This window comes from Colobus angolensis, unplaced genomic scaffold (genome assembly GCF_000951035.1).
Source record: "Colobus angolensis palliatus isolate OR3802 unplaced genomic scaffold, Cang.pa_1.0 Scaffold5, whole genome shotgun sequence".
Taxonomy (NCBI): Eukaryota; Metazoa; Chordata; class Mammalia; order Primates; family Cercopithecidae; genus Colobus; species Colobus angolensis.
Genome location: NW_012118487.1, coordinates 4876302 through 4901097, shown reverse-complemented (window position 1 = coordinate 4901097; position 24796 = coordinate 4876302). Strand labels below are relative to the sequence as shown.

Genomic DNA, 24796 nt, shown 5'->3' with positions numbered 1-24796 from the left:
ATTTTTAGTAGAGATGGGGTTTCACTAGCCAGGATGGTCTCGATCTCCTGACCTCGTGATCTGCCCGCCTCCCAAAGTGCTGGGATTACAGGCGTGAGCCACCGCGCCTGGCTTATCTAGTTATTTCTCAAAGATCTACTCAAACAAAATACTTTCTGTTCAGGATATATCTTACATATTTATTAGTAATAGTCAAATGAAAATATAGCTTCAACTCAATCACTAATAATGTCTTTGCTCATTTATTTATTTATTGAAAAAAACTTTAGTGTCTGAATGTACCTGACAGCTTGACTGACATCGCACCAAGTGCTACTGCCACCACTCACTATTGCACATGGCTATTAGTCTCAATAACTTACTGTTTAATTATTGTTGTAAGTAAAAAGTGTTTTGGAAAAGGTAGTTTTGACAGAAAATATTCATTAATATAACTTTCTAAGGAATAGCCATGCGTTCCCCATTCGTTTCATCTCCTGAAACATCAGAGGATTGTGTTCCATCCCACATGTTTCCAGTTAGAAATAACTTTCAGATCTTACAAGCAGGACATTAGGTATAATATAATGGACTTTGCCAGGCGGCGTGGCTCACCACTATAATTCCAGCACTTTGGGAGGCCAAGGCAGGAGGATGGATTGAGCCCAGGAATTTGAGACCAACCTGGGCAACATGACAAAACCCTGTCTCTACAAAATATACAAAAAATTAGCCAGGTGTGGTGGCATGCACCTGTAGTCCCAGCTACTCAGGAGGCAGAGGTGGGAGGATCACTTCAGCCCAGGGAGGTCAAGGCTGCGAGAACCATGAGTCCCACTGCACTCCAGCCTGGGCGCCAGGAGTGAGACCATGTTTCAAAAATATGTGTATAATAATAATAGACTGTATTCACAAAGAGGTAAGGAAAAATCTGAGTCATTAAAATACACTAGCACATAGCAGCTTTGTCATATTCACTCTCCAGATATGTATTGAACACCTGTTCTGTATCAGGTGCTGTTATGTGGGAACAAAGCAGTAAACCACTCAGATGAGGTACCTGCTCTCACAGAGCTTCCCAACTCATGAGTGGAGAGAGGCAGTCAACAGAAATATGTCAGGTTGCGATGAGACTTACCAAAAAATAATAAAGCAGGGGATAGTGGATAGAGGTATGATCTTATGTAGTAGAGTTTGAGAAAATCTCTTCAATAAGGTGACATTTCAGCACAAACTTTAAGCAAGTAAAAGAACAAGCCCTGAAAATAGAAGGGAATTTTTGGCTTTTTCAAGGGGTAGCAAAAAGGACAGACGGCACGGCTGGAGTGAAAGCAGCAGTCAATAAATCACAAGCATTGAAGACCATGGCGAAAATAACTCTTCGAGAATTGGAAGCCATTGAAGGTGTCTAAGCAGAGCAGTAACACTCACTGATTTCCTCCTTTAAGGAACTTCTGTGCTGAGAGTATTCTATATTGGGCAAGGGTGGAAACAAGGAGACCAGTTAGGAAGCAACTTCAGTTGTCCACAGGAGAAATTTTGGTGACTTGGACAAAAGTCTTTGAGGGTAGAAGTAGACACGGAAGAGTGGAGTCCAGGAAAGAGGTTGGAACTAAAGAGGTAAATTTGGGAGTCATTCGCATGTAAATATAAAGCACTGGGGGAGATCACCTAGGGAGGGAGTACAGATAGAGACTACAAGAGGTGAGCCAGAAAGGTCTAGGATAACAAAAAAACAAAAAGGCTCACAGGCAAAGATGTTGCAGTAGCAACACCTCAGGGATTCATTGTGAAATGGTCAAGCCAACTTTGAGTTGAAACTTTAAGAAGTTCATTGTAACCTCAATCAATGTAATACTTCCTCCCCCGGCCCATCTTGCAAGAACTCTAGACTTCGTAGTCAGTCCTAAAATAGACTTTACCTAGAGTCAGTATCTGTCTGTAGGTGTCAAATTTTTAGCAAACTAGGACATTAAAATGGGTTTCAGATAGTCAAAAATTCCATGAATACGTGGAGTCTTTTCTCCATTCATTCATGCAGTAGGCAAATATTTCATAAAAATGTGCTGAGAGCCTACTGTGTACAAGGTACTTTACTAGGATAAAAAGAAGAATAAGACACACATCCTGCCATTCTAAATATGATAAAGATTTTAGTGAAAAATCATACAAGTTCAAAGGAGAGGTCAATTCCTGAGTAAGCCAAAGAAAGAATGACTGAGGAGTTTGGTCTTAAACAAGGATTAGGCTAGAGGGAGGAAAGCATGTTTCAGATTGAAGATGTGTAAGCAACGGTAGAGTGGCAAAAACAAGTCATGTTGTGGAGGGGATAATGGGGAAGGAGGCAGAAGATGACCCCAGGACCAGTTTATAAATGGCCCTGAGGCGCGATCCAGTGGAGACCTTGAATTCTTTAGGTGATGCGGAACCCAGGCCCCAGTGGAGTTTTTTCAGCATTTCTCTAAAGTTAACTCAAGTGGCAAAACGCGCCTGATAGAAGTGCAGAAGATATTGAGAGAAGAGAGAAATGAGTGAACAGGCTCTTCTTGTGAAGTGTATATCCATGCGTATCCAGGGCTCAGATGGAGAGGGCCTTGCAGTCACAATGGTAGTGGCAATGAGGAAGAGGGAACACATTACACAGGGACTGGAAGATAGAATTGGCAGGACGTGGTTCCTAACCGAATGTTGAACAGGGTCAGGAATAGGATTGACAGCTCACGCAGCTGGCAAAAGTCGTCCTGATGGTTTATTTTCCCACTTTGGCTGGATTTACCTTTCCTTCTAATGCTCAATAACATGGTCAAGTTAAATTACATCAGAGAAACACGTGCTTTTTTTTTTTTTGAGACGGAGTCTCGCTCTGCCCCCAGGCTGGAGTGCAGTGGCCGGATCTCGGCTCACTGCAAGCTCCACCTCCCGGGTTCACGCCATTCTCCTGCCTCAGCCTCCCGAGTAGCTGGGACTACAGACGCCCGCCACCTCGCCCGGCTAATTTTTTTTGTATTTTTAGTAGAGACGGGGTTTCACCGTGTTAGCCAGGATGGTTTCGATCTCCTGACCTCGTGATCCGCCCGTCTCGGCCTCCCAAAGTGCTGGGATTACAGGCTTGAGCCACCGCGCCCGGCCAAACACATGCTTTAATGAACAGAATTACAGATACTAAAATCCAGTATAACACATGATATTTTGAAATAGAGAGGCAACTTCTGGAAGGTCACAGGAAATACATATAATATTCATAAGAGAGTCCCTTACTCATGGAAGACCTATCAAATGGATAGGAAATTATTTTGAAAATAAGAGGAAGCAAATGATGGGCTTTAGGGTTAAATCGCATATTATCAGGACCATTCTGGAGTCACCGAATCTATTTTTCGCACTAACTCATTGATATTTCACTGATTATGGGAGAACAATGAGTTATCTTTAAACCTTTCACCCTAACAACCTACAGTCTTCCAGAAGTACCCTCAGCCTTAAATTTAATGGTTTCCCCAGGTCTACACAGTTTCTATATGTTTGTAAACTATTTTGCTTAAGACCGTTTTGTGGCTGAATTCAGTCAGCATGTTTGAAGGAAAACTCCAATGGTAATAAATTTGTGTATCTACATTAGAAATGCCTCTTACTCTACTGTACCACATCGTGTCCATCTTCATGCCAACACCGACTGACAGGCCAGAATGGAAGTTTCCTTCGTCCATTCATTTGTGCTACTTCCAACTGTGTGATTGTTTATATTGAAGCTGACAGCTCTACCCTCAGTACAAGGGGTCTTGGAGGGTTTTACTGAAGTTATTAAAGTCTGGAGATGACAGATACACATCATCTTTAACTGTTCTATGTGGAGGTGTTGGGAAAAGGGGAAACATTGCTGAACACTGAATCAGTATTCTAAGATCTTTCCAACATGAAAAGGCAGCCCTTTCTGTCTGAATAATGAATCTTGATAGGGCAATATGAGAAAAGCTTTGAGAGTACTGTTTAATTCTTCATGGAGAAAGTAGTGAGTTCCTGGTGCACGTTCTTGAACACAGATAGCCTTGCACTTAACAGCCTATGTGGAAAGCCCAGGAAGAGCTGTTCTTATTCATCAAACTAACAGGAGCATTGGTAAAGAGAATCTGAACCCTTTAGAAAAATTGTATATGCCGCATGAAATACATTTTTCAAAATAAGTAATGTTTTGGCATAATGTATTTTGCATTTGTTAATATAAATGTTGTCAGCATTCACAGAGCTAGTCACACTGGTAATCTGTGGGGTTAAGAGTATAATCTTTTTTTAATTTGTAAAGGAGATATTTCTTATGCACATAATTATATTCGTTTTTACAGTCCAGTTTCAAATAAAAAAGTGTGAATTGATAGGTTCTATGTGCATTTAATAACATATTAGTTTCTCTCTAGGAGAAATTTTATGGAGCTTTAAAATATTATCTAATTTACCATCATATCAAAAACCCATGGTAAGTTGGAGCTCAATCTTTAATTATGACAAGGTGCTATTATTACATTACCTCTCAACATGGATATGGAATTTGCTACACTTTAACCCAAATGATTGAGTCTTTTTTGTTATCCTTACTGTCTTTATAGACTGTGACCAGCCAGCTGATGAGGCTAGAGTATTGGTTTAGTCCCTAAATGAGCCAGCTGGCACAGGCCAGATCTTTGGCCTAGACTGCATCCCTGTTCCGAGCTAACCATCTTACAAATGTCTGCTCTAATTCTCCAGGGTGATGGGGTGAAAGATGGGTTAGTGAGAATCCACTGTGACTACTACAGTAACGAGTCAGTGCATGTCAGCCTGATGGAGCAGTCACAGTGCTTCCCGTGTGAAGAGTAGCACCCGAGGTATGATTAACTCAGAATAAATGACAAGAGGCTTTTAGGAAGAGACATTTGGGCTGGCAGCAGAGTTATTTTTAATTATTGAATAAGATAACAGCTCAAATGCATATTTGTGAATAGTGATTCTTTTGTGTCTTATTTTAGTTGTCCGAAAGCAACTAAAATAAGCACATTGTCTTTAAGAGTAGCTACACTAAGACACAAAGAGTCACTATTCACAAATATAGTGAATATATACTACATAAATATATTTTCTCTAATAGTCATACATGATCACAGTTTGAAACTTCTGCTTTATTCAAACTTAGGTACTCCACGAGGAAACTACAATTCCAGGAACAGATTTGAAACTCTCCTACCTGAGTTCCAGAGCTGCAGGGTATAAGTCAGTTCTCAAGATCACCATGACCCAGTCTATTATTCCATTTAATTTAATGAAGGTTCATCTTATGGTAGCTGTGGTAGGAAGACTCTTCCAAAAGTGGTTTCCTGCCTCACCAAACTTGGCCTATACTTTCATATGGGATAAAACAGATGCATATAATCAGAAGGTCTATGGTCTATCCGAAGCTGTAGGTAAGTTCCATATAAATCTTTGCTGCAATGAAGTTTTTCTCAAAGCCAGAACTATCATAAATTAATTGTAACCCAGGGAAGTCAGTGGATAAACAGAATATAAAGAGAATAAGGTTGTCCTAGGGATATTATACCTTGGCTCGTTTAGATCTACAATGGGAAAAGGAATGTACTCCATGTGGCAAGAAGAAAATATCAGTCTTTCCTGGCTGAAATTATGTTGTTGAGGAATGCTCTGAGTGAGATTTCAGCTTGTCACATCCTTTTTCCCCCCATGTTTCTTTCCTTATTGTGTCCCTTTCTTTTTTCATTTTCTTCTCTTTATAATTTTACCTCCCTGGATTTCCTTATTTGTTTTCATGTCTGTATCTAACACTAATGTATTTTCAATGCATATTGATATTAAACAGGATAGCAGACATTTGTGCCCATGAATTACATTAGCTGTTTTCACTAGAAGGGCCAGTTCATTCAGTGAAAGGACAATCAAACCAGTTGTTTTATTGAATGACTGGACAGTGCAATCAAAGTGTGACGTGTTGAGAGACAGAGAGAAAGAGATTAGGTATATAGTATAGCTTCAAGCTCAGAACATCAAAAACTAAAGAATGATATGTTTTTGTTTTAATTAGTTTTTACCTTAAAATAGAACATTGTACTCTGAAATTAATAGGTAATTTGGATTTGAATTAGTTCAAATCAATCCAGTAGTTGCCACTTCTCCTTTCGTTCTTTCTAAATTTTAAAATCCCTGTTTCATTGTGAACCCTGGAAAGTTTTTCATCTGTGATTTATTCATATTACTGCTAGTTTGTTTATTTCTGATAGTAATATGTCAACATAATGTCATAATCTGGCTAATTTTTTTGTTCCATTGAACCTTACTTATCATAAATATTTTCCATAATTTAACACTCCTGAAAACTAAAGAGATCTAATTATTCAGATGGCAAACATTATTTTTAGTTGTTATCTAATCACTGTTTGAGACTGATCTAATTACTTAACCAGCTGCCCAATCTGGACTTTATTTTGTGCTGTGAACCCCTCATGAAGGGGCGGTATGGGGAAGAAAAACACTCATTTTCTGTTAAATCAGTAGAAAATAATATTTGGAGATCATTTTTTAAAAATCTTGTATATGGTCAAATCTTCTTAAATTAAAAAATAAACTGCTCACAAATAAGTGGAAATACAGTCTCAGAACACAGATGCGAAAATGGCAGTTTTTTCCAAGTAAGAAAATAAATTGCGTTTCCCCCAGTAGTTGGAGAGATGAGCTGTGCTTTGTTTGGATTCCAGTGTCAGTTGGATATGAGTATGAGTCGTGTTTGGACCTGACTCTGTGGGAAAAGAGGACTGCCATTCTGCAGGGCTATGAATTGGATGCATCCAACATGGGTGGCTGGACATTAGATAAACATCACGTGCTGGATGTACAGAACGGTGAGCTCTTGTTCATAGACGGCTGATATCGTAATGTATTGTTCATAGATAGCTAATGTCGCCCACTTTCCAACTCACGAGATCGTAGCAACATTTTATCCTATCCGTGCTGTAGGATTAGAAATGGTAGAAAAAGAATAAAGGTGAATTTTTAAAGATTATAAAAGCCTAAAGTGGGAACTATATACCACTTTCTTAATAGACTTTCAAATGTTCATGTGTTCATCGCCGAAACGATCTTCCCATCAGAATGTGAAAGACTGACTTTGGTGTTGCAATGAAGGATCTCTGAGTGGGAGTCGTCAGCACAGATTCAGCTAGCGTGTCTCATTCCACAATGAGTCAGTGAGTGTGAGCCAAAGTACTTAGAAAGGTTTACCAAAAATGGAGGGAGGGGAATTTGTTTTTAAAATAAAGAAAACAAAATCATGTGACTTCACCAAAATATTTTTAGTAGATTTTAATTCTTGGGTAATTATTCTGATTATCTAGATTTTTTTTTTTTCGGTTCTTCTTAGACTATTAGGGAAATAAAACATTCTGCCACTCAAATGGGGTCACATATATTGTTACTTGACTTGATGAATATTAGGGGAAAAAATGAATAATCTGAGAAAAAAGCAAGAAGCCAAAGTGTTCCTAGGAGTAGACCTGATAATGTGCCAGTGAATATGCTCTGAAGAAACATGTTTCAGATGCTGCAAACCAAAAGAGGAATATTTGCAAAATATGACCAGCCTAATCTCATCAAGAATATTATTTATATGAAACACAATTCTGTTGTCTAGACTATGTTTCCAACATTTTGCCTACATACTAGCTGCATCTCAGACAACTTAAAGGGTGCTTCGCTAGAAAAGCAAGACCTAAAGTTAGTCTGTTATACTTTGGCCTCCCGTCCTAAACGACATCATACTAGTACTCTACTTTTACTGATAGCCAGAGAAAAAAGTCACAATCTCAGCAAAATAATCTAGCTCTTGACTTTGCAGAGGTTTTTGGAAGGTTCAGAATGTTGACTTGACAGTGTAGTACAATTAAATGTTTATAGTTAATGGTCACTTTTTCAGATTAATGTTGCTTCAATGTTCATTCCTCCTTAAAACAATTTTTTGTGGGTGTTGGAGAGTGTGCATTTTAACCTTCCAAATATATGCAGTCTAAAGTAGTTCTCAGACCAGTGCTTGAAAATGCTCTTGTTGGACCGGATGCAGTGGCTTATGCCTGTAATCTCAGCACTTTGGGAGGCCAAAGCAGGTGGATCACTTGACGTCAGGAGTTTGAGACCAGCCTGGGCAACATGATAAAACCCTGTCTCTACAAAATATACAAAAATTAGCCATTTGTGGTGTTGCACACCTGTCGTCCCAGCAACTCAGGAAGCTATGGTGGGAAAATCGCTGGAACCTAGGAGGCAGAGGTTCCCGTGAGCTAAGATCGCGCCACTGTACTCCAGCCTGAGTGACAGAGTGAGACTCTGTCTCAAAAAACAAAAAAAGGAAGAAAATGCTAGTGCCTTCCCTCCAGGAAATAATAGTCTGAGAAAATCAGTAGTAAGGAAAAACAAACAAACAAAAAAGCAGAAAAACCCTTCCCTGCTTCACTATTTTATAGCAGGATATTAAGCTCTACCCCCCTTCCAGTTATGTCCTGGACATCAGGATACAGTTCAGTTTGCACCCCAGATTAAGCAGAGCTGCTGTCTAGTGCCGCATGCAGCACACATCGAAAAGGTGGGACTCCTGACCAAGCAGGGGACTCCAGTGCTCTCTCAGAGCCTCTCAACTTGTCAGTGGTGTCTGAAGCAGTAGTAGTCTCATTCTGTTATATTAGTAGCACAAGGTTCAATCATGGTCTTTTAAAATGAGAAGCCATATGCCAAACATGCTAGGAGCTGCTCTTGATGAAATTATGTAAAATGATATATCACACAGTTTGAACATATTTTTGTATTCCTTCAGAAGCCCTCTACAAACAAAACTAGGGGAAACATCTCTAGATGCCATTTAGTTATGATGAGTATATAGGGTAAAGTTCATAACCAATTAGCTACAAGATTTCACTAAAGAGATTACAAATCAATAGGAAAACTGCAGGCATCTCTTCAGCTCCTAAAAAGCCCATGCCTCTGTAATTACCATTGTGTGATACAACACAGGATACTGTATTCAGGAGGATTCAGCAATGTGTAGATATTCTGTGTATGTCTAATATAAATACACACATATTCTAAACCAGAATAACATATGGTTAACTTCTATTAAAATATCAAGGCAGATGTAAAAACCAAACTTTCCAAAATGCTGTCCTCAAAAAAAAAATGTTCTAAATTATAAAATATATTTAGGCCGAGCACAGTGGCCCACACCTGTAATCCCAGCACTTTGGGAGGCTAAGGTGGGCAGATCATTTGACATCAGGAGTTCCAGACCAGTCTGGCCAACATGGTGGAGCCCTGTATCTACTAAAAATACAAAAATTAGCCAGGCATGGTGGTGGGCACCTGTAATCCCAGCTACTCAGGAGGTTGAGGCAAGAGAATCACTTGAGCCAGGGAGATGGAGCTTGCAGTGAGCCAAGATTGTGCCACTGCACTCCAGCCTGGGTGACAGAGCAAGATTCCGTCTCAAAAATAAATAAATAAAATAAAATATATGTTATTTTTAAATGTAAGATAACCTCAGCCACAGGGTGAACAGATTGCCGTTTAGAATTTTATCCAAGAACATTTTGACAAGTAGTGGCTTTCCAAAGTGACATGTGTCTAAATGAATAAACAAAGTGATTTGTAGTCATGACAAGGTGGATGAGCTACAGAAAGACATGAGGGAGAAGACGGAAACGTAGATGCTGACAGTTATTCGTGCAGGCACCCTGAAACGTGGAAATAAATATTCTAATGTTCATCTTTCTGTTCTGTCATCATAGAGAAGTAGCATGAAGGGCCAATCGTTCAAAGTAATGACTGAAGAAATCACATGTCGTAGAGCGGTAGTCTGACTTGTAGGATTCTTCTGATGAAAATTACACAACTGGCTCTTATGGGAAATTATAGCTGCATGATTATCAACTAACGTAATCACAGAAAGAAGAATCTTAGATATCATTAATGCATTCTTTGAATATTCAAAGCAAAATGCATTTCACCTCTTGTTATCATCTAGCCTTATTTAGCTTATTTTTCTTAAATTTGAATAAACCTGTTTTATTTTCCCTGATTTCTTTATGTAAATTTGCTATGATTATTACATCACCCAAATAGCAAAGCATTAAAAAAGTAATCACAGAATGCACCTAAAATGTGCTGAGCTATAAGGAGAACATAATTATTCTAATTTCTTCTTCACTTTAAAATTATCCCAAAGTGGGGGAAAAAGCACTTTCTCAAGTTTCCTGATTGTGCTTTCGTGGGATTATTCTTTTAACAGTGTATCTGCTAAGAAGTAGAATCGTTATCTCTGAGAACTGCTTTGGAACATAGAACATTCAATAAATGTAATATATGCCTCTCTAAAGTGAAAGCAGCAGGTGGTGTATACAGATGAGAACACATTGAGAAGTGTCATAAAATATGCGTGGAACAATAGCAGCTGACTACCCCGTGTGCATCACACCAAACTGGAGCCATTGATCTGTATATATCAGTGGCAAAAGGAATAAAATTAGAATCTCAACTCAAATCTAATTTCTAACTATGAAAATATTTAACATTCATTTGGAATCTTTTCTCCGATTTTCACTGAAGACCATAAAGGAGCAGACTGGCATTTTTGTCTTGATAAAATTATTGGCACTTCCATACCTTAAAGCAGAATTCACTTTAAATAATACATTGGCCTTCCACAACAGTTTTGTTATGTTTGACATTTTGAATAACTGCATGTATATGCATTCTCCTATCAGATGAGAGTGTACTCAGGAATAGTCTTTGACAGTATAAGTAGAGTTAAAATAAGCCTGTGTTATCATTAACAGCTTTGGAGTTTGATATTTTCTACCTTTGTTTTCCATAAAGTTTGTTAACTTTAAAGAAAATTATAAATTTGGCCGGGCACGGTGGCTCAAGCCTGTAATCCCAGCACTCTGGGAGGCCGAGACGGGCGGATCACGAGGTCAGGAGATCGAGACCATCCTGGCTAACACGGTGAAACCCCGTCTCTACTAAAAATACAAAAAAAAAAAAAACTAGCCGGGCGAGGTGGCGGCGCCTGTAGTCCCAGCTACTCGGAGGCTGAGGCGGGAGAATGGCATGAACCTGGGAGGCGGAGCTTGCAGTGAACCGAGATCGCGCCACTGCACTCCAGCCTGGGCGACACAGTGAGACTCTGTCTCAAAAAAAAAAAAAACCAAAAAAAAAAAAAATTATAAATTCAAAACAAATTTATATTCCTGGTGCACATTTTTATTAATTGAATATTTTCAATATTGATTAACAATTAGACAAACTTGTTATTCCCTAAGGAATATTATGTAGAGCCTGTTTTCAAACCTAGTTGCACGTTAAGATCATCTGGAGAGTTTTTCTAAATTTCAGGGCTAAGGCTGTACCTCAGACAAATTAAACCACCGTCTCTCTGGGTGAGAAGCAGGCATTAATACTTTTTGGCAGCTCCCCAGGCCATTTCAGTGTACAGCCATGACTGGTCATCGCTGAGGTTGAGAATTGGGGTTTTATTCTTCTTAGTCTTTTGTTCCTTTCACCAGACATGACTTCAGTTCACAGTAGACAGCACTTTTTGTGTATATCCTATGTACTTTATCATGTAATATTTTACACTAGGTCATTGAATACAGTTCTTTCCAATGGAGCTTCAAATAAGAATGTCTCAATCCAGACCTAAGAGGCATTGAATTATAGTTAAAACAATCATGAACATATTTGCTTTTCACCTTTACACTTTTTCATCATAAGAAAAAAACGCACTTTATTTCTTCTAGGTATACTGTACAAGGGAAATGGGGAAAACCAGTTTATCTCCCAGCAGCCTCCAGTCGTGAGTAGTATCATGGGCAATGGGCGAAGACGCAGCATTTCCTGCCCCAGTTGCAATGGTCAAGCTGATGGTAACAAGCTACTGGCCCCAGTGGCGCTAGCTTGTGGGATCGATGGCAGTCTATATGTAGGCGATTTCAACTATGTGCGGCGGATATTCCCTTCTGGAAATGTAACAAGTGTCTTAGAACTAAGGTATGTCTTTCCTAAATTTGGGCTTTTAACCAAAGCTCAACCTGCCTTTTAAAAAAATGTTGAGTCTGATGTACTAATCTATTCATATAAAAATTACCATCCCAAGGTTTACAGTTTCCCCCAGAAAGAAGCCAGATTCTTGCTTACAGTTAGAAGCACAGCACATCTATATTGTCCCATAAGTGTATTAAAGAGCATAAAGTCACCCAGTATCTCAAATATCTTACTGATTTCAGTGAATTTTCTGTGCTCTAAAATGACAGAGCTATGATTCTTAAATCTCTTTTGTTTTCTTTAGAATAACCCTGTGAAATAGGCGTAGCTCTTTTATTTCAGTGGTTGAAATTAAGGCATAAAATCTTTTCCTGTGATTTCAGGACCTGATATTAAATGAACTAAGGCTATGACTTTTCACTAGAATATGGGATCCTCAGGTTGGGTTAATCCATTAGCCATAATGACAGTAGGAAAAGTAACGTATTGTCTTTGCTCTGTTCATTTAAGTGTGATTTTCAAATCAGCCTATTCTGTTCGTTAGTTGGTAAGCCCTAGACTACAGAATTCATTTCCGGTATCATTTCTGCCAAGTTGGCAACTTTCCATACAAATAATTAAATCCCAGAATTCAACTCATTATATTCTAGAAGCCTTTTCTAACTGTGCTTTCTCTTTTTTACCTGTTTTTACCTGCTTCCACCAAGAAATAAAGATTTTAGACATAGGTAAGCATCATACCTTAAGGTTATTGTATGTTTTCAAATACCCTTTTTACGTTGCAATGTGACCCTCTAAAATTGTTTTCTAAGAATATTTCATCATGAGAGAGGAAACAGTATCACAGATCATCAAAGGAATTAAAAGTGCTTAATTGGACAATTATTATACAATATATTGCAAGTTATTTACGTGGTATAATTTGAGAAATGTTTTTCAGTTGGTTCACAAAATAAATTTCATTACAAAAAAGTATAAGGAGTATCTCTGTATAACAAAAATGATTTCCAAGCATTAATTACTGACTGACACAATCTAAGCCATGTTGAACAGAATGAAACCTGAAGCACAGTAGGAAGGTTTGAGAAGGCCTGCATTGTTCCATGAATACCCAGGACAGGCTGTGTTTTATTGGAGACACTTTAAGAAAAAGAATCTAGAAATATTTTACCTTGGCAAATGTTTTAAAACATACAATTATGCGAACATGTGGCTTGGCAAACTGAGAGACCCCAAAGCTGAAGCTTAATTATTAGCTTCCTGGTAAATTCCTCTTTGCCTAGAGTTTATATTTTCCTAAGTTGGAAGAATTACTAGATTTAAGAGGTAATGTTTTCATTGCCATTATTATGGAGGAAATGACTTTCTTCAAAGTGAAGGACAAATATAATTGAAGCAAATCTATAGACTCAGAAGTGTTTCATGTTCCACTTTCTGTGTACACAGAGCTGCAGAAGATACAATAAAGACTTGTATGGACACATTTGATTGAAAAACTTTGCGAAGGATAGAAAAAAAAAGGCGGGGAAAACCAATGTTTTAAAGTAAAGCTAGCAAAAAGCTAGACAGGTTAGAAATGCTAGATCTACTTTGGTCATTAAAATAGCTAATGAAATGATATCAGATGGAAACAATAATATTTTATGTGAGGTCTTTTAGATGAATTAGTCAACAAAACCCCTTTAACCTGTTGTGTAGTGATTGACAACTAGCAAACAAAAGCCAAAGTTCTACTGAAAGGTGAATAGCTGTTGCATATCAGGGTGACCAGACGTGGCCCCATGATCTTTTCCTGAGATCCCCTATTGATCTTATACTCGCAGCTAATAGCTCAGTCACATGCTAAAATCAACACTTCATCTCTCCAGAATACTGAGCATGCAAAGCTCTGCTATCAGAAACCATAGTAGAATATCAAAAATGTTCTTGTCTTGTTTTCTTGGTAGCTGTGGAGAAAAGAGGGAAGACAGACAGGTTGCACACCAACTAAATGTGAAAATGCTGGAGGCAATACAGAAAAAACTATCCAAGCAGCTACCTTTTAACAAGCAGGCCTATTCCATGCCAGGCGTGGTGCCAGATATTTTGTATCTGTTATTGCAGATCCACACAGCAGTCCTTCAGGGGTACAGGTGACATAGTAAAGGCTCCAGGAGGTTACATATCTTCCCCAAAATATATGCCTAAGAAATGGGTAGCAGACAGTTAAACCCCTCTAAAAATATGTTCTTTCCACTGCACCACACAGCCAGTTTTTCTGTGTCTCAATGCCTAAGTTTCTAGGGGCTCATTCCCTGGGTATGCAAAAAGCAAGACTTATTTCACAATCATTTTACCTGTTACTTAAAGCCATAATCTCTCCCTCTGGGAAAAAAAATCTATGAGGTTAGAGTTACATCTTTATTTAAACAGTAGGAATTCATTTTGTACTAACTTCTGGTGTTTGGCAGTGATACTATTGTAATCCCTCTCTCATGATCCTCCATAACCCTTCTCCTCTGTCCATCATCCTAACTACATTTGTGCTTCTGCATTTCCTTTATGTGCCATGCATGCAGAGTACACTTTTGGGGTTTTATATGGATATTTAATTGTATGAAATAAATCATGTTAACTGATCACTTACTGCATGTTAGGCACTTTGAAAAATAATAATATAAGACAAAGTACCTGTTCTCAGAACTCACCATCTAGCGGGGGAGACAAGGTATATACGTGAGAAATTAAATAACATTTTCAGTATCGTTCTTTGACACTTAATCATACCCATGGTCCATGGTTTCAAATGTGAGAATAGTTCTGTGAAGGAAGAGATTACTGGGAGATGACAGTATGGTAAGGAAACATTTTCTGGAAGGGCTGATATTTGAGCTAGGTCTAAAAATGAAATCTGCTGAAACAGAACAGCAAGAAGAAAAGAGAAGTCATGAAGAAATAGAGAAAGCAAGTAAAGTTACCGGGGACTGGGGGAGAGCTGAGCAAGACATGTTCTGAGAATAATCAGACCCACCTGAATGGAGCAGGGGGTTCATAGTGGTAATCATGAGAGATACAGGCACAAAGGCAGGGGAGGGTCAGATTGCCTGGGGCCTTGAGTGCTCTAAGGAATTATTCTCTCCTGTAGGATACCTGAGACAGTGGGGACCCATTTTAGCATCCTGAACAAGTGGCATACGCAAAGTGGCATACTGAAAGGAAGAATAATTTGGTGTCAGAGTTCAAAATGACTCGAGATGAGATCAATTAGAAAGCTGTTGCACCTTGAGATGCTAGATAACCTAAAATAGGATGGTTAGCAGTGAAGGAAGCCAAGCGATAAAGGGAAGGAGAGAATGGAGAGTCTTTGTCTAAGTGATAAGAAAGAGGAAGATGTAGAGAATGTGTAAGGTCTTTGAGCCCAAATCATCAAACATGATCATGTCATTGATAAAATAGGGATTCCATTTGTTTAGTAGGTAATAAAATTGACCTAGCAAAGTTAACATATTTTACTTCATTGGAACTTCTTCTTTTAGCTTAAAAAATTAAAGTTCTTTTCAGATGCTTCTTCCTGTGTGCCTGCCTGTCGTCACCTTCCCTTTCCTGGTTAATAAGATCCTTCCTGGTATGCTTATCCTCACTCTCTTGGGCAGCGTAAGAGTCATGAGAGGCTTAGGAACAGGTCATAGGAAGAAAAAGAAATTGAAAAGTGTGTCTAAATCTACAAAAGGAATGGTATTGCCAGTTGTTAATAATTAAAATATAAAAATGCACACTTTTATCCTCTTGTATATTTCATATACTATAAACAGTCTCATTAATTGGACTAATGGGGGAATAATAAAAGTATTCAATACAAATTAATATAAAAACACATCTTCTTATTTTAAAATTCAGAGTATTCTGTTATATCAAACTAATAAGCACCACCAGGATATTACATGAAATAAAAATTCTTAGCTATACTTTAATGAATAGATATAAATATTACTGATCAACATATTTAATTTTTTACATAAATAGAAGCAGCTACAATGCTTTTAAAATGTGTTTGTTTTAGATATACCAAACATTTCCTTCTCTGATGTTTGTAGTACTAGTTTGCCAACTAACCCGTTTAATATGTAGTAAATTTTACGTCATCCTTGTTCCAATTCTCACACGTTCCAAAATTTTAAAATTACATTAATTAATACCAGCCAAAGGGCACTTAAACATGTAGAACTAAAAATCAACTTTGTGAATTTTATATTACCAATTAAATGATCAAAGAAAGTGTCAATCATAAGTCTGTGAATTTGAATCCATTAAAGTTTAGATACCAAATTATAAAAATTTTATTCAGCACTCCTTATTGACTTAATATTTAAAAATCAAGCAGGCACGGAAATATCACACCCCCAGTCCCTGCTTGCAATATTCTAAACAGTCTTTTGGTTACCATAAAAGAAGTCTTTTTACTTTTCCGTATAAATATAGTTTTTTATGCTTCTTCAAATGTCTTGTGTTCTAAGGACTGTGGCACAGTTTCCAACTCAAAAGATAGAGGTGCTAATAATGTCCGTTCTCTGGCTTGTTCTTTGTGAATATTTCTCTAGTCTAAGAAGGTTGAATTATGACAAAATAAATGAGCAAATCCAGCCTGCACTTACCACTGGATCTGTGTCTGATTGAATGAGACTGTAGAGAAGATGTCTTGATAATTGTGATGATCTAGGCAATTCAGGATGAGTTAAGAATCAAGGTGTAATATACTAAAGGTTCTTAACTTGATCTCAGTTTCCTTGGTTTTGCTGTTCGTCAAAATTGTAATATTTCAGACCTCTCTGAAATAGCAAAATCTCAATCAATCACATAAGGATGCTGCTGTGCTTCTGCTAAGCAGAGATTTCCCAAAACCAAGCATTTGGAAAATCCCCGTGCTCCAGCTGTTGGCTGCAGCCTGTTTCGGTCATGGTAGCCTCACGTTTTCACACTAGATAGATCAGTGACCTAAAAATTCACCACTCATCGTACCCACACACCCACCTCTTTAGTGCTTTGGGTTTTCAGAAAGTTGGACAGCAAGCACTAGCTCACCCTGTCAACTCTCTGTGCTGAAATTAGGTGACCTTGAATCCCAGTCCTATGGCATATGATTCAGAGCTTCACTGCCACCAGTCTGTCAACTGGAAATATCCAGACTCACTTTTTTTCCTTTTAGTACTTCCATGCTGATCCCTCTTTTCATTTAGGAGAGACCAGCATCTAACAAACAGCTCTAATTTACCATGCTGGCCTGCGCTGCTGGGAGCTTGTCAACGTCTCATTTCCTCCCATCCTGTGCAGAGTATTTCCAGAGGCTCATTCTCTTCTCTAGGGCCACATAGACTCCCTCACATTTGTTCTTCTGGACAACAGAGTTGCATCGACAACAGAGTTGCATCCAAAAGCGCAGCTTTCATTTGTCAGACATTCTTAAAGCCATTGACATCTGTTGCTTGATGGAGAAATGTCTATGTCTTCTGGGAAGGAGATGCTTCAGGACAGGAAATAAGCAAATATAAGCACCACTTTGGGCATTCTCTTATTCCTTCCCCATTAGAATAAAACTGATGACAGTAAAGGCAAGCTTATGACTTGAATGTCCATTCATTTTTGCACCAAGAAAACTCATGTCCCATAGCTAAGAGGATGCCACCACCACTGAAGCTGCCACCTCAAAAATCGGTTTGTTTTTTCCCAAAATGAAGGCATCCTGAGGAAGTGTGTGTGGCTCATTTACCGTGAATGAATCATCACTGTTCATCATTACTCGCTAAACAACTTAAAGTGGGTATTTTAAGAGAAGTCTTCATTACTTTAATAGTTTAGGATATTATAAACTGCTGTTAATAACAGCAGAAGTAAGAAAACAAATTTAAATCTAGCCAAGTTTAGGTTTAACAAATTTAAACCTAAACCCAGTTTAAACCCAGTTTTTTTTTCTTTTAATGTTTTCAGAAACAGCTCATACTTTAGTTAATTATTGTATTCCTGCACTTTCTAAGGTTGTAAGGCAAAAGACATTGCACTGTAAGAAGCGACGGGGCAAAGGCGAGTATAAGGACGGTTAATTCTTAGTGAGTATGTAGTATGCGCTAGGCCCTGTTCTAAGGCTCTTACATATATTAGTTCATGTAATCATCCCAGCATCCTATGAAATATGTATTATTATCACCACCTTTATAGGTAAGGAACCTGAGGCACAGATAAGTTAGGCAACTTGCCCAGATCATACATTTAGTGATAGTGATGAAGTTAGGCTTTAAACCCAGTCTCTCTGGTACAGAGTTTATACTCAAAGATACACACTGATAAGAAAAGAAATACGTGTGTCTGTATACACATGAGTGTATGCATACCGTGTACACAGCTGTTCACAGTTAACTGTATATTCAAGGATGTAGGAAAGACTAAAGGAACCTCTCCAATGTCATGTCTTTCAAAGCAGACTTAGTTTGGTGGAGCTGCAACTCGGTCACCAATTATATACACCTGAAAGACCAGCTCTGGCAACATTAGACTGTTTATAGAAAGGAAAAAAAAAAAAATCTCTGTAAAATTGCTCTGAATGTTATATTGATATGTGACTCTTCACTTCTTACAAAGTAATAAACTACCACATTAAGGGATGCAATATGTGTTGCTGCATTTAAAATTTTAGGCATCAACTTAGGAAAATGATACAATAACACTTAGCACAGCAGGTTGATCATTTGGCATAACGCAGTTGTTCTGAAATGTTTTTCCTGCATAATGACTTGCATCCTTCTGAGTTCTTCATCTTACTTTTTACCATTTCACACACATTTACACACTCAAGACCTCGTGCTCTAGTCTGTCTTTTGTCACTCAAAGATATTAAAGGCTGGAAAGGAGATCCCAGAGCTGAAGGTAGTCAAGCCTTTGTATGTCTTTATGTTTCTCTGTATACTAACATCACAGCCTAAGAGCTCTTCAGCGCTCCACAAGGCCCCTACAGTCTCCATGTGTGATCTTCTGTCCTCCTCTAACAACGTGAGAAACACTTCAACAATTTTAAGAGTAGAATCTCTTATAGGAATGATAAAGTACATCTATACAGCACTTAGAAGGAAAATCATTAAGTAGTGAAAATGTTTTATTACAACCCAACATCATTAGTAATGAGGAGACTACTGCATCACTATTAGAATAAAAATATTCATATAGGTAGATTTCTTCTAAATATTTTAGATGTTCACAAATAAAATAAATGGAAGCAAGCATATAACTCTGTGTGTGTGGTGTGTGTGTGTGTGTGTGTGTGTGTGTGTGTGTGTGTGTGTGTCTGGCTGCATGTGGAAAGAGGGACAGGGAGAGGGAGAGGGAGAATTAATTAGTATTAGTATAACTAAGTTCGTCATCCGAAGATCAATGGAGTTTGACAGATTCCCATCATGTTGACATCTCGGTTGGGACACCAAATCATTTAAATTATTTTTCTGATTTTTTTCAGAAAGCAATCTTTGCACATGTACAAGATTACATTAATTTTAAGAATGTGGCATTGAGTGTTTGTAAGGATATTAGCTTTTTAATTCCAATGATACGTCATAATTTGTCCCCTCCTTGAGAGTGTTGGGCTTACCATTTTTTACAAGTAGTGGGACTTAAAATGTTTTACATTTGCATTTCTTTATATTTATAAAATTGAGGCACTACATTTTGTATGTCACTAGATTCATAGGCAGGTTTCAGAGCAGCTGAGTATATGAACTTTAGAAAGAAAACTGAAGGATCCGGCATCCCAGCTCACTGCCACAGGCCACCAGATGAGACTCACCCATACACTTGAATGACCCCGTTTTAACGTTTAACCCCATAGGACAAACATTGGCACTTTTCTGGATTATGATAGAGCAACCGAGACAGACAAAGTGCTCATTTCTTCAAGGGGAGGGTGTTTAGTTTGAAAGGATAATACCCTATGGCGAGGTATGAGTGGAATCAGTAGTGTATTGTACTTTATAGGAAAATTTGATGGAGACATCCTTTGCCTGGAAGAAACTTTATGTCCCTCATTCAGGGGCATTTTTTAATGGCTTTGCATCGAGCAAAAAAGATTTAGAGAATTTTTTTCTTTGTTTTAGGCTAGACACATGGTGCCTTTTAAAGGTAGTATTTTTAAGATGACGGTTAGTAAACTGTTGAATCCTCAGCATCAGGCAAGGAAGACAAACAGTAATATCAGAGAAACCCTACCTGTGAGCACGTTCTTTTAAGTCATTATTAAATAGACAGTACTATTCATGTCTCATCTTTGATCATGGATTCCAGACTAGAATCAGTTTCTCATGATCTGTTTTATTTTGCTTTTAATTTCCCTCTGTGTATTAGGAGTAATTCCCTTTGATGTTTATGTATGATCCTTTTCACAGCAGCAACCCAGCTCATAGATACTACCTTGCAACGGATCCAGTCACAGGAGATTTGTACGTTTCTGACACAAACACCCGCAGAATTTATCGCCCAAAGTCACTTACAGGGGCAAAAGACTTGACTAAAAATGCAGAAGTCGTCGCAGGAACCGGGGAGCAGTGCCTTCCGTTTGACGAGGCGAGATGTGGGGATGGAGGGAAGGCCGTGGAAGCCACACTCATGAGTCCCAAAGGTACTGGCAGTTGGCGATTTGAGGATTTCTTTTTATTTGAAAAAAAAAAAAAAGGTAGAAAATCCATTTAGTGCCTTCTCATGTTTAGTGCCGAGTCTAACTTTTTACCTTTGACAGTGTTCTGAAAAGCTGTTTCACATCTAGGGTTTTTAAAAGCCATGTAGCATGAAACTGCTAGAATCCTAACTTGGTTTTACAGTAAATATTAGGTTCTTGGCATTCTTTATTATCATACCATTTTTTCAGCTCTTCAAAGAATGAAGCAACTACTCTATATAATTCAGGTCACATCCTGTTAAACTTCAAGGAAGTATCCAAATTCTTTCATAGTCCTGGAATTTCTTGGTCGTGAATGAGTCCCAGGCTTCTTTAAAAACCATCACTAAGCAACCCTATGAGCCCTCACCCTCTTTGGAGCTGTTCAGCTTTTGTTTCTATGCCATGGGAAAAAAATCCTTGCTGTGAGGAATTTTTGGAGGTAACAAGGGCTAAAAAATTCTACGTGATAAAGGCTTTTAAACCAGGCAGGACTGACTCCTTGCTCATGTATTATGCCACTCAATACAATGCTTTTGGTTTGGGGCCTTTATTTTTTTCATGATAGCTACTGACTATTATGTGAACAAGGACTGGAAAAAAGTGGCTGTACTGAATTATTCATCATAGAAGATTTCATTGTAACAGGGTCAACAAAACACTAACCTTGGCTTAGATCTATTTTTGTTAGAAGAATATGGTTGCTGTAAGTTAGCTGGAATGGAATTTGAAGCTGGTTCTATAATTTATAGACCACAACATTATATAATCATTATAATTTATATTGGAAACATACAAGTATTACCTGTGTGATTCATATACTCACAGGAGATTCTGACAAAATTGGATTATTTCCTTACTGAATTTTTTTCTTTTTCTTTTTCTTTTTTTTTTGAGACAGAGTCTCGCTCTGTCACCCAGGCTGGAGTGCAGTGGCCGGATCTCAGCTCACTGCAAGCTCTGCCTCCCGGGTTCAAGCCATTCTTCTGCCTCAGCCTCCTGAATAGTTAGTTGGGACTACAGGCTCACACTGCCACACCCAGTTATTTTTTTGTATTTTTTAGTAGAGACAGGGTATCACCATATTGCCCAGGCTGGTCTCGAACTCCTGAGCTCAGGCAGTCTGCCTGTCTCAGCCTCCCGAAGTGCTAGGATTGCAGGCGTGAGCCCCTATGTCCTGCCTCCTTACTGAATTTTTAATTTATTTGTATTATAAATGCCTATGCTGGTTTTTTTCTAATGTGTTTGCAATCTGCAGCCCTACCTGCTACCTATCACCGATGTCGTCACTGGGGTTAAATAATTGAGTTTAATAATGGGCCTAATAGTTAATCAAAAGTAACCATTTTTGAAAAAGTACTAATACCTGCTTCTCTCAAATACAGGAATGGCAATTGATAAGAATGGATTAATCTACTTTGTTGATGGAACCATGATTAGGAAAGTTGACCAAAATGGAATCATATCAACTCTCCTGGGCTCTAACGATTTGACTTCAGCCAGACCTTTAACCTGTGACACCAGCATGCACATCAGCCAGGTGCTCAACACTGAGCTGGCTCGTTTGTTTCTCCTCTGGGTGACTTGACTTATTCAGTCAGTAGACTGTGATGGCACCATATTAAACTGCATATATCATGTTTTGCAGTGGTTCTGATAGGGCATTTCCATCTACATGTATCACAGGAGCTAATAAAAAGTGATTTTCTTGTGTAATTCTGCATTTGATGAATTCAGTGGGATACAGAACAGTTATCACTAAGAAATGCTAAGCATTTGTAATAAAATACCAGTAAAGTAGCAGCATGCAGATATTCTAAAAAGAACCAAACAGCTTAAATCTCTAATCTTTTGATTGCATGAGCTCCTTGAGTAGTAGAGAGAACCCACTATGATTTGTCCCAAGGGACTTATATTTAGAATTCGAAAGTTTACTATTAGGCTGATTGAAAACACAACAGAACACTAATCTATTCATAACCTAGAAAGCCCCAACATTTGGTGGTCATTGCTGCCATAGGAACATGTGTGTTCATAACTCATTGATATCTGTTGACTCACTACTCAGAGGCTTATTTGCTATTTGCCTATAACCAACAAATCTTACTGTGGGCTGAATTTTAAAAGAAAGTGTTATTTCTTATATTTATCTTCATTCATTACTTTTTGGTTTATTTTACTGAGGCTATTGAAAAAACTATTACAAAACAGTTTATCTCAGATTAATGCCAATTTCCCTGAATGGTCTAATTTACTCTTCTGGCGAATTAACTGTAGTGCAGTGACTGACTAACCAGGCCATTTCTTTTTTTGTTTAGGTACGTCTGGAATGGCCCACTGACCTAGCCATTAACCCTATGGATAACTCCATTTATGTCCTGGATAATAATGTAGTTTTACAGATCACTGAAAATCGTCAAGTTCGCATTGCTGCTGGACGGCCCATGCACTGTCAGGTTCCTGGAGTGGAGTATCCCGTGGGGAAGCACGCGGTGCAGACAACACTGGAATCGGCTACTGCCATTGCTGTGTCCTACAGTGGGGTCCTGTACATTACTGAAACTGATGAGAAGAAAATTAACCGGATAAGGCAGGTCACAACAGATGGGGAAATCTCCTTAGTGGCCGGAATACCTTCAGAGTGTGACTGCAAAAATGATGCCAACTGTGACTGTTACCAGAGTGGAGATGGCTATGCCAAGGATGCCAAACTCAATGCCCCATCTTCCCTGGCTGCTTCTCCAGATGGTACACTGTATATTGCAGATCTAGGGAATATCCGGATCCGGGCTGTGTCAAAGAATAAGCCTTTACTTAACTCTATGAACTTTTATGAAGTTGCATCTCCAACTGATCAAGAACTCTACATCTTTGACATCAATGGTACTCACCAATATACTGTAAGTTTAGTCACTGGTGATTACCTGTACAATTTTAGCTACAGCAATGACAATGATATTACTGCTGTGACGGACAGCAATGGCAACACCCTTAGAATTAGACGGGACCCAAATCGCATGCCAGTTCGAGTGGTGTCTCCCGATAACCAAGTGATATGGTTGACGATAGGAACAAATGGATGTTTGAAAAGCATGACTGCTCAAGGACTGGAATTAGTTCTGTTTACTTACCATGGCAATAGTGGCCTTTTAGCCACTAAAAGCGATGAAACTGGATGGACAACTTTTTTTGAGTAAGTATATGAAAATTCTACTCTGATTATAAAATACTGTGATACAATAATATCATGTATAGTAACAATATAAGCTTAAGGGCTGGAGGATTCCGTGTTTTTGAGAGCCTACAGCTTCTATAGTTTTGGGATCCCGGCTGGGCACGGTGGCTCATTCCTGTAGTCTCAGCTCCTCGGGGGGACTGAGACGGGAGGATTGCTTGAGCCCAGGAGTTCAAGGCCACAGAGAGCTTTGACTGTGCCACTGCACTCCAGGCTGAGTGGCAGAGCCAGAACGTATCTCTAAAGAAAAAAAAAATTAGATTCCTCTTTCTGAGAAAGAAGACAAAATTGCAGGATACAAAGTTAGATGCAGGGCCTTGGAAAGGGGAGGGACCCATGTAAGGGAGAAGCCCAAAGTTTCAGTTTCAGTTGGCTTCATGGTAAATTTACCTTTACTTAAGGATTAGCATCTTGCTTCAAAGGGACCTAACATCTTAGGAGCAAACCTTCTGAGAAGCATCCTGCAGCTGTGGTTTGGGGCATAAAGCCTTTGGCTCTAGGTTTGCCCACCTGATAAAGCTGACTGTATCAGGAGCTTGCATTGAAGAAAAACTTCTAAAACATTTACAGTGAACTTTGCTGATGACATAAAAGGGCTTAAGTTCTTGTAATCAGTTACCGGAGAAACCACACTGTGCCTCAAAGAACCTTACAACTAAATGAAGTCAGGAATTGCCATTTGTTGCCTGAAAGCATTTGAAGAGGTAGGAGGTTCATTCAGCCAGGGTGTTGCAATAGATAGCGTGGAGTGGTGGCCCGGGCACTGTGCCTTCTGAACAGTCACATCTCGGGTGTCACTGAGAGTGAAGGGAGAGTCAACCGTTGTGTATGTTCTGGCATGTATAAACGCGTTC

At 38.7% G+C, this 24796-nt stretch overlaps 1 protein-coding gene across 1 annotated transcript in view; it reads left to right on the top strand.

The window, feature by feature from the left end:
- TENM3 (teneurin transmembrane protein 3) overlaps positions 1–24796 on the top strand; it is a 662376-nt gene that overhangs the window by 597977 nt on the left and 39603 nt on the right. Inside the window, exons 18-24 of the mRNA XM_011959575.1 lie at positions 5144–5411; positions 6714–6857; positions 11796–12045; positions 12747–12767; positions 20439–20671; positions 22093–22247; positions 23026–23900. Of these exons, the coding sequence (XP_011814965.1) occupies positions 5144–5411; positions 6714–6857; positions 11796–12045; positions 12747–12767; positions 20439–20671; positions 22093–22247; positions 23026–23900 (1946 nt within the window). The remainder of the gene's footprint in view (positions 1–5143; positions 5412–6713; positions 6858–11795; positions 12046–12746; positions 12768–20438; positions 20672–22092; positions 22248–23025; positions 23901–24796) is intronic.